The sequence below is a fragment of the Pinus tabuliformis genome, chromosome 4_1, assembly GCF_031772625.1.
Source record: "Pinus tabuliformis cultivar Carrire ecotype Pingquan chromosome 4_1, CPIR1, whole genome shotgun sequence".
Classification (NCBI taxonomy): domain Eukaryota; kingdom Viridiplantae; phylum Streptophyta; class Pinopsida; order Pinales; family Pinaceae; genus Pinus; species Pinus tabuliformis.
In genome coordinates this window covers 13,282,554-13,293,562 of record NC_142303.1, presented here as the reverse complement: position 1 = coordinate 13,293,562, position 11,009 = coordinate 13,282,554, and the positions used below count along the sequence as shown (strand labels likewise).

At 41.0% G+C, this 11,009-nt stretch overlaps 1 protein-coding gene across 1 annotated transcript; it reads right to left on the bottom strand.

The window, feature by feature from the left end:
- Positions 1–9,898: 9,898 nt before the first annotated feature.
- Positions 9,899–10,780, bottom strand: LOC149173980 (uncharacterized). Its single transcript, XM_089420696.1, has one exon. The coding sequence runs from the start codon at positions 10,778–10,780 to the stop codon at positions 9,899–9,901; it is 882 nt and encodes a 293-aa protein (XP_089276822.1).
- Between the last annotated feature and the right edge of the window lie 229 nt (positions 10,781–11,009).

Below are 11,009 nucleotides of genomic sequence, written 5' to 3'. Positions count from 1 at the left end.
CTCAAAGAATCCCAACCAGTGATGCCTTCTAAATATATCTACCACAAAGGGGTGTAGGTGAATCATGTATGTATCTGTGGGTTCTCTTCTATTGAATCCCCCTCGGATTTCTCTTCTCTAGTTAGATAAATGCATGAATTTTTGTAAGCTAGGTTGAGTATGAGTTTAAGGTGGCTGAGAGTTTAAAATATTTTTGGGAGATGACTGCAATTTATACCCTGTTCTATATCCACACAATTCTCTTAAATTCCCAAAGTTATTTATAAATCTCAAGCACACTATAATCGCTAGAGGATTTTAGAGTCTTTTCCTTTTTTCCTTTCTTCAGTTATTAAATCATGAACATAGGAGAGATGGGCCACTTAATTTTCACTATGATGCTTGGGATGATGAGAATTGATGACCAATTTGACCCTAGGCACCGCCTTGCAGACTTCCTTTTGAATTCTAGTGCTTCCTGTAGTTTTTTAAGTTTCCTGTAGCTTCTTGTAGCTTTGTTTCCTGTAGGGTGGCCAAAAGAGGGTTTTCTTTTCCGATGGATCTCCAAGGTGGTCTGATTCTCTTTGATATCGAAATGAACAATGAGTGCATGAAATTTTGGAATTTTATACTACTTATGGTCAATTTTTTTTGGAGTTTTGTGTTGGCTAGCAATGGTATAGGATTTCCTCATTGGGACCGTTGGCCCACCGTTAGTGATCATGCACTCTCCCTCGTACTCATCACCCACTCTCACATAACTGAATCGGCCACATTTTTGATTGATGTTCATTGATTTAACACTCCAACATGGCATGTTGACTGGGAGTTCACTTTTTGATCTCGAGGTAAGGGTGGCCAAGTTAACTAGCCACCTCCAACTTATAAAAAAGAACTCTTTCAACATTCATACATTTTTATCAAATCATTACTCGTGGAAGATATGGATGAGGTGCCATACCTGTGCCTACCTTTGATGATTGATGCATGCTAGAGGATGGATTACTGTGCTGCTTCCTTAGGTAAGTGTTCCTCTTTGGTCATTTTTTGTGGATTTCCTCCTGCTTATGTAGTTGTTTGCTTGTTGATTCATGTGTCTAGGTGATTGGTGTATCCTTATGGCTGCTGCTATTGTGGAGCTCTAGCAAGGATAAATAATTTCTTCAGATATGCTGGAGCTACTTTTTTCTTTAGTTGTGAAGGAGAATGCAGGCTTAGGCTGGTTGCAGTGATGACACAGGTAGCTACAGGAGATCTTGTAGTTGTTATAGGAAACCTTGAAGCTGCCTTTTTCTTCATTATTTATTGATTTTTTCTTATATGGAGGTTGGGTACTGGTGTAGGAGTTGATGATGGTGATGAAGGATCAAGTGGAATGGTGAATGGTTGAGGCCAGCGAAGACATGTCCTCTGGACCTCTTTGTTTTTCACATATTTATGTGTTTTTTTTTATGGACACACAGGTAGGTATGGATATGACTTGATGTTGGGTGAGAGATGGTGAGGTGTAGGGTCTTAAATTAACATAAAATAGGCCTTGATATTTGTTTCCCTATCGGAATCCCTTTTCTGTAGCATTTTAGGACATCCTATAGTAAGCTAAAAAATGTTGAAAAAAAAAAAAAAAAAAAAAAAAAAAAAGATTTTTGATGCCTGAAAGTGGAAATGAGTGATGGGGACATGGTAGGAATGAATGAGATGGAGTGGATGGAGGAAGAAGTGAGGTGATACTTGGCATGTTGTCCCTGTAACTTTGAGTCCTTTATTTCCTTCAAAAACTTACAAAATCACATAATTTATTAATGGGTGGGTTTGAGGTCCTTGCCATGGCATTTTTGGATCTTTTTCTTCTCTCTCTTTTTTTTTTTTTTGAAAGACCCAGAGGCCAACCCAAAGGAGGTTTTCAACTTGTCTTCCTACCCTAGGCCTCTCAAAGGAGGTTTTCACCCAGGGACCTTTTTATTTTCCTTTTTTTTCACTCCTAGGCTACCCCAAGGAGGTTTTCAACCCAAGAGTTTGCCTCATATTCTTCATACAGGTTTTCACCTAAGCCCCTTACTGTTTTTTCTATTTTCTTTTTTCAAAAATAAAAACAGTCTTCAAGAATTGTGTGAGCTAGAAGCTAAGAAACTTCTAATCACATTTACTTCCTTTCTCATGGTACTAATGAACTCCTCCCTTGATAGAGGTATTTTGTAGGCTTTCAATCTATATTCATTGACAAGCAAGGGAATACCTTCCTCATCAATGGTCCTGATTTGAACAACCCCATTGTCATGGCACTTCTCTATTAGATATGGGCCCAGCCACCTCGTCATAAATTTTGCTTTGAAATCATTGTACGTGGTGTCATATAGAAGAGATCAATCCCATTCTTGAAAAACCTTGTCCTTAATGTTCTTGTCATGCCAAACCTTCCTTTGTATTTGAATAACTTCAGTGTGTAGGAGGGCATGTATCCTAAATTCATCCAAACCGTTGAGCTAGAGCATCCTCTCTGGTTGTGCCTTTGTAACATCCAAATCCAACTGTGTTTCCATTCTCAAAGTATTGTATTCAAACTCAATGGAGAGCAGGGCCTTCTTTCCATAGACCAATTCATAAGGGGTGAAGCCATTGGTTGTCTTCCAAGTTGTATTATAGGCCCAAGTGGCCTCCACAAGTTTGTCAACCCAATCGTTTTTACTGCTAGTCACAACCGTGGTGAGGATTCCTTGCAATGCTCTGTTAGTGACCTCTAGTTATCGATTGGCCTGAGGATGATAGGAAATAGACTTCCTGTGTTTGATCTTATACCGCCTCAACAAATTCTCAATTAGGTGTGATGTGAATTGACCTCCCTTATTGGTTACTAGTTCTGTAGGGTAACAAAACTTTTAGAATACATTCCCCTTAATAACTCAACTACTTTGTATTTTGTTTCTACCTTGACATCGTTTGTCTCAGCCCACTTTGTCAAATAATCAATGCATACAATTATGTACTTTCTCTTCCTGGATGATGGATCAATGGGCCCAATGAAATCCATGCCCCACTTATCAAATGGCTTTAGAGCCACCTGAGACTACAAGGGAATTTCATACTTGGGAGTAGATTTCCCCAGCCTCTGGCACTGATCACATTGACTGGTGTATCATCTTGCATCTTGGTGGAGAGTCGACGAGTACCAGCCAGCTTGCAGTACCTTGAAGGTTGTCCTCTTGGCTGTAAAGTGGCCTCCACAAGGCTCATCATGACAAGCTAGAAGGATGTCAAAGACTTCCTCCTCCCTGACACATCTCCTCCAAATTTTGTTTGGGCCTAGCTGAAGAGAGTGCCCCCAATCCAAGTGAATGAGGTACTCTTCCTTACAATTATGCTCTTTTCCTTAGATAACAGAATTGGAGGGAACTGTGCAACAACTAGTTAGTTGGCTATGTCATAAAACCATGGAGAGAGAACTGAAATAGAAAATAAATGCTCATCTGGAAGCTGATCATCAACCATCCCTTCCTCACCTGCAGGTAAAGAAGGTCTAAACAAAAAATATTTAACTACATTTTCCCTACCTGACTTATCAATGATAGTTAAATCAAATAGCGGTAATAAAAGAAACCATCAAATAATTTTTCCATTCACATTAGGATTGTTCATCAAATATTTGATAGAAACATGGTCAGTATGCACAAAGGTCTAATAACCAGTGATGTAGTGTCTAAATTTGTTCAAGGAATGGAAAACAGCTAGGAGCTCCTTTTCAGTCACAGTTTAGTTTAATTCATCCATGGACAAATTTTTGTAAATAAAGTAAATGGAATAACAAAAATTGTCATCTATCTGGCCTAAACCTGCTCCTATAGCTTTGTGAGAGGCATCAACATGGATGTGAGAAGGAAGAGCCCAATTTGGGCCTTGAAGTATGCAAAGTTTTGTGTAGGATGCTGAGGTTGCATTTTCTTCTCTTGCATTTTAGCTATTACCACTAGGTATTCTTCTGTAATATGGTCAAACTAGATGTAGTGTTGACATGACGAGTGTGTCTAATTATGACACTCTCGCGCATAGTGTCTTGGCTATCCGCAGTTGTAGCAGATAATATGACCATGACTTCTACTAGGTCCTCCTCCTCCTCGACCCCGTCCTCGACCCTGGTAACCTCTATGCGCTCCTCTAATGCCCTGATATGGAGGTTGAGTTTCTGCTTGCATCTGGTATGTAGGTGTTCTTTCCATCATCAACTCATAGCTTCGACAGTGGCACTCATCGTGGCCCACCAATTTGCAAAAGTTACAGAACAACTGTTGGGGTGTCTGGACGAATTTTTGAAGTAAATGAAAATTAGTTATTGCATGTTTTCCAACAACCTGACAAATAGCACACCATAGTGTAGCCCCCATGCTCAGCCCTGTTGGGGCTTTTGGCTTCAGGGGAATCAACCCCCCTCTTGTAATGTAATTCACATACACTGGACAGTGGTCTTTATCGTGCCCCTGGCTCTTATACTTCAAACATCGGACTTCTACATGCACTTTTGGTTTAGTCTCCTTGTCTTTCTTCAAACTCTGTAATTCTAGGTGTAGGCTCTATAACTGAGAGTGGATCTATTGTACCCCCAAGGTGGCATCCTGAATAGGTGATGCATGTAACCTCATCATGATTTCCAAGGCTTCTGCCTGCATTCCTATCTTCTGTTGTGATAGAGCAATTCTCAAGTGAGGCAAAAGCGAAGCTATAAACCATTCGCAATGCTGACTATCTGTGAGCTGCATGTTAGCTTCTTGAATCATACACTTCAACCAATAATATAATTCCCAAGTTGTCTCATTGACCCTCATCATGATTTCTTTAAATCCAATTACTGACTGTGAGTCAGACTTAGGCTTACTAAATTCCTTGTTTAAAGTCGCCTTAGTCTCTGTTAGCGATGCAAGAGGATTATCAGAACAATACTTAATATACCAAGTTAGCACGTGATCCTACAAAGTAGTAACCAACTGTGCCTTCTTTATATTTTCATTAGTAATCTCTTGCATTTTCCACACAATAGTCGCAACAAACCAAAATTGTTATGTATCTTCAATCCCTATTCCCTTGAAAATCCACAACTTCATTGTGTTCTCCATGTTGAATGGTGCTAGTGGAGGCCGAGGTGTGGGTGAAGGTGTATGCTGTGGAGGTGGAGGAGGAGGTGGAGTGGACAGATGATTTACTTGAAGAATCCCCTGAGTGATTAGCTAAAAAATTCTTCGCAGTGGAGTCTGTTCCGCCCCTTTGTCGTCACTTAACGAAGGTCCAATCAATGGACTGTACTCTGATCCTGATCCTTTGCAATTTTTAAAGATTTGTCCACTTCGCGTAGCTCCGAACATGAAGGTAATGGCATCACCCATTTTTCACATAACAACATTTTAATCAAAGTATTCAATGATCTTAATACTTACCTTGCAATCCTTTGAAAAACCATCACTTTGCTTTGCTATAGATGACCAAGGTATCAACTACAAATTCTGTAACAAATCCTCCTAGAATCTGATTGATCCAATGATCAACAACCCATGCAATCTTGTTTATAGAGGCTTATAATCGTCACACTAATTATGGAGTCCACATTATAGGGCTATTGAGATTCCACCTTCCTTGACATTATGTTAATTTAGTTAACCACTCATACAGTTCAATGGGGAAAGTGCAGAAGAAGATCCTGTGTATCTATATACATATACCTGTTCAACGACTCTTCCTTCGACACATGTGAATTATTTTTTTCTTGCACTGCAAACTTGTGAATCTTTCGATCCAACCACTTTTCAATTTCTCTCTTGGTTAGGTTCCAATGATGCAACATCACACATCTCCTTCACATAGATCCTGGTCCCGGTAACAGAACCATTTGTTGGCTTAGGGGGTCCTGACCAAGGTTTAGAGTTAGCTACGCCAACCAACAAAACCATACACTACTGGCCCTTTCGGCAACAACCCACGTAGCGTAGGCTGTAGTCTCACCCAAAGCAGTATAGGGGGAAGCAAGAACCAAATGTCTGCATCTATATACTAGTTTGATGTCTTCTAGCGCCTTAGTCCTTACTTCGCACAGATCAATACACTCTTAGGGAACATTGTTGCAACTCTGTTACAACAGCCTTTAGACCTTCGCGGAGGTCTACGATCAGTCCTTGTGGACCTTTAACAGTTAATCTGTCTACTTGTGCACATCAGAAAGAAATCCTAAATTAGGGTTCGCGAAAATTTACTTAAGATATTAGTAAACATCAGAGAATTCATCAGAGTCTTCACGAAAGTACTTAAACATGCATTTCATACATCATTAACACTTATTCAAGAGAATCGCATAACATTCAATCAATATTCCATAGAACACATCATTCAATGACAACATGTAACATTAACAGAAATAAACAAGAATTCTTCGAAAACTATCTTTATTAATCTTCAATTCAGGATTACAAACTCAAAACTTCCCTGTGCACTTAGCTTTAGGGGTCTGCACACTTAGTGATGGACTCCACCTAGGCCTCTATGCACTTAGTTGTAGATCCTTTATTTTATCTTACCCACTTCGCTTCGCTATCACTTCCCTCCCATTATGCCTTAGACTCTCTAAGACATACCTATTTATAGCCTTTTTCATACGATGCCATGGTCAATAGACCATGGGTGAATCTCAAAACCAACTCAAACTTTACATAAAACAAGGGGCTAAGCCCCTTTGACTCCTATTCATCTACACGCTCTGCATCCACAAATTGCTAAGACTTTACATTATTTACAAAAATTGTACCAAAACTTGGGTTATCTTAACCCCAAAACTGACCCAGGGGACTCTATCCCAACAATATGGCACGAGGGTGAATGGTTGAAGATAGATTTGGCTCAGCCATTGTATGGTTGGGTGGAATGTGGTAGTCCTATCCTGGGTTGTATTTTTCATTTAATAATAAGAGGTTCTTTCCTTGATATCTTATGTATAAATGTATTGGTTTATATGCGCATTTTATGGCCAATGTATCCTTAATATTTCTGTTGTTATTATGATGGTTATAAGCATGTATTATGAAAGTGTTGATGTATGGATTTTATCATCTTTTTATTGGTAAATGAATGAAAAATGTATATATGACCTAATAGATGATAATGCAACTAATGTTATAAGGGAAAAATTAGTCTTAGTGATTCTTAGATAAGTATGAGACCCCTATGCTTAAATCTGTTGTTTACACTTGTAGATTACATATTTGTGATATGTTTGAAAAAAATCTTGTTATGGCTAGTAGGGGTCTTGTCAAGCCCTTGTTCAAGTGATTGCATTTGTGTCATCATTCCCTTGTTATATTTTTGTTCTCAAGGTGTCATTTAATTATGAGCAGTGACATGGGCTCTGGGCCTGAAAAAGTGGCTCAAATCTAGGGGACGTTGTCACAACACTGAGAAGAAACGTCCCTGGACACTGGCATACCTTGCTATGGGAGCATCCAGAGCATTCTGGACACATGCATGCCCATATTATGGGAGCATTTGGGGGTTAATTGGTCTCAAAACTCATTGGGACCCAGGGACTGGTTACTTGAGAGGTGGGGATGGTTCCTGGGAGTCCTATTGTTGATGTGGGATATTTGTATGATGTGTTTCCATCGATTCCATTTCCTTAACGCTACATAAAAGGTTGAATCCCATCATAATAGCCTCTCGTCACATGTTTACCCTGGTTGGCTGGTTACAATGCGACATTCGACCAGGGTTGACGTTGATTAGACATGGTTTACCATGATTGATTTTATAAAATATAGTTAACGATGGTTGACCATGATTTAATTTATTAAAAATGGTTGACCATAATCGATATTATAAACCCAAGGGAACAATAAACCCTAGGGATCAATACTAAAAACCCAAGGGATTACAAAACCTAAGGGAATAATATAAAAACCTCAGAATATGAACCCTTTCATTAATAAACCTAAGTGATTGATATTATAAACCCAAGGGAATAATAAACCTAGGGGATAATAATTATAAACCCAAGGTATATAAATGCTAACACAAATATTTTAAATCCTAAAATAAGCATAGTTGACCATGGTAGACCATGGTGTATTTCCATATTGAGATTATCCTTGTCACAATGCAATGTTGGAACATGAAATGTTGGCTTAGTGGGTCCTGATCCAGGTTCAGAGTTATTTTTTCCAAACAAATCACTATGCTACTGGCCCTTTCAGCATCAAGCCATGGAGCACAGACTTAAGTCTCACCCGAAGCAGTATGGGGGGATGTTGGAACCAAGTTTCTGCACCCAGAGATTAGTGTAATGTCGTTTTATGCCCTAAAGCTGCCTTCACATAGATCGATAAGGCCTGAGGGCTTATCGATATAACTTCCTTAACTAGACGAATGTTCAAAACTCTCTTTCGTGGACCCTAAATAGGTGAATCAACCACTTACGTGCCTCCTTGATTACCCTTAATCCCATATTTACGCAAAACGGCTTAAGTGTTCAATAACTTTAACATGAAACAAGATATTCCTCGCATAAACAATTATTATTTTATTTTTTTCTGAATAAGGCTAATTCTATTATAGTACAAAAAGGTCAAAAATTACATCAGAGTTACAACAAGGCCATGGCCTTGTAAATCCTGCCCAGAAATTGATATCTTGCCCAGATTTACACCTTCCAAAATTGAACACAGTCAAAATTTGGATTACTATCTTCTGTTGTGTCTTCTCCTAAGACTCGAAATAGTGACTCTAAATAGTACGTAACAGGGACATGCTGAGATAGACAAACATGGCGATGATGAGCACCGCTTAAACATGGACCGACTGACATATAGACCCATACTGCCGCCACATAGACATACAGACCCATACTGCCGACACATAGACATACAGACCCATACTGCCGAACTGATACATAAACACAGGATTCAAAGAGAGTGATGTTCCTGCGGCCTAGGCTGCCAAGAGCGAATTGCTTGACTTGATCATTCATCGTCCGTGGTGTAGGGCGCTTCCTCAACTCGGCACCCAAATTGCAGAGAGTCGTCAGAATCAGAGAGAGGGACCACCGCGCTGGAAGGGAGACCCTGAACAGGCTCGCTTGGACCCGCAAGAGCTGCTGGAGTAGCTAAGGGGGCTTTCCCTAACAGGGCGTTGCAAGTCAATTATAGGCACTGTCCCTTGAACTTGAGGTGGGTTTTCTAGAGTTGCATCTGCCTGATCTCTGAAAATATCACAATGCTCAACAGTTACAGAGACAATAAAAGTAGAATTGGCGAGTGTGCAGGGTATCCGATACCTGACCGTAGGATGCGCCTCATGTCCACAATCAATTATGTGTTCGCTCCCCATCCCTCTGCCTCGTCCGGCTCTGTTACCATGGAGGTGCTGCTGCTCAGACGTAACTTCGATGGAGGAGGAAGGAGAAATGGGGGCAGGCCTCTGAGTGGTAGCCCGTCCGCGAGAGCCTCCGCGTCTACTGCACATTCTCAGTCTCTCACCCCGCATTGCTGGATAAAGAAGAACCCGCTTGCAGAAACCCGGAGAGGAGGGATTAATTAGGACAGGGGCCGCCGAATTTGGCTCACAATGCCTGAGAATTGCTCTCAAGCTTGTGACAGTCCCTGAATTGGCCACAGAGCATGAATTCCCTTGCTCATTCCCCCACTCCACCGAGTAATGCGCCAGTGTTGCAGCGGAATGCCAGACGATTGCCGAAGAATGCGCAAGTGTAGCAGCAGCTCCCGGTTTATTAATCGCCATCGCACAGTTAGCCAGGAGACGAATTATGGAAGACAAGACCAGCATTAATGCCCTCATTGATATTCCAGCATGCGAACCTCTCTTACATCCCGCGAGGTATTGCGTGTCACACATGGGCTGACCCCTGCCCATGTGACTCCCCATCTATCCGCCGCTCACCTTAAGCACCTGCATCCGGGAGGGAGAGATCTTTCTGCACCAAAGAAATGCAGTCCTTTTTGAGTTGGTCATCATCTACCATATCAAGTGAACCTGAGAAGTATGGAATTAGCTGAGATACACCCTGGTTAGCCAGTCTGTCTGCTACTTGGTTAGCTGTCCTTCTTACATGCTGGAAGGCTATGCTTAGGGGATTTTGTAGCTTTTCCTCCAGTGATTCCAGCCTGCTCAGCAATCTCCAGCTTGATGCGACCTTGACAGCTGAAGAACCTGCCTGTATTCTTTTTGCAGCAGCTATAAGAATAAGAGAGTCTCCTTCAACCTCCAGAGGGAAGAAATGTTTTTGTTCTGCTATGCAGATGCCTTCCCAGAGTCCTTCCAGTTCTGTTGCGTTGTTAGTATCTTTGCCAATTGATCCATAGAATATATGCAGTATTGCTCCCGTGTGGCTTCTGAAGATTCCTCCAAAGCTTGTAGGCCCGGGATTTCCTTTGGCAGCCCCATCAAAATTCAGCTTGTAGGAGTTGTTTGCGGGAGGGGACCAGCTTGCTCGAGAGGTAGTACTAATTGTGGGACGGGTGCTGACCTTTGCTAAAAAGGAGAGGTCCAAATTCCATTCTTTCAGAATGTTGCATTCCTTTGGAGAGTCTGGCAGATCTGTAGCAGACCAGGTTCTGATAGCAAGAGTTTCTTGTAGATTTTTTTTGAAGATGAGCCACAGAGCATCTATTGACCTGAAGGTGTTATTGAAGATTCTATAGTTTCTTTCCTTCCAGAGAATCCAGTATAGAAAGCCTGGTATTAGACTCCACAGAGAGTTGAGAAGCGGGCTTTTAAAAGGGTTCTTAGTCCATTTCCTTATATTTTCTGTTACATCCTCCATCCTTGCTTCCGATCTCATGTTGCATTTTTCAACTTTCTTCCAGAGTTGCGTAGCTAGCTGACATGTTTCCATTAAATGACTGATGGTCTCAGAGTGGAGATTACAATTTGGGCATCTTGATGGCCCAATGAATCCACGCTTTAACAAGTTGTCCCAAGTGAGTATGCGCCTTTTACTAAGAAGCCATAAGAAAGTTGAAATTTTGGGCCATAGTCCTGGTTGCCAGACT

Excerpts from the sequence above, each read along its gene's own strand:
- LOC149173980 (XM_089420696.1), bottom strand. The coding sequence starts at position 10,780 with ATGGAGGATGTAACAGAAAATATAAGGAAATGGACTAAGAACCCTTTT.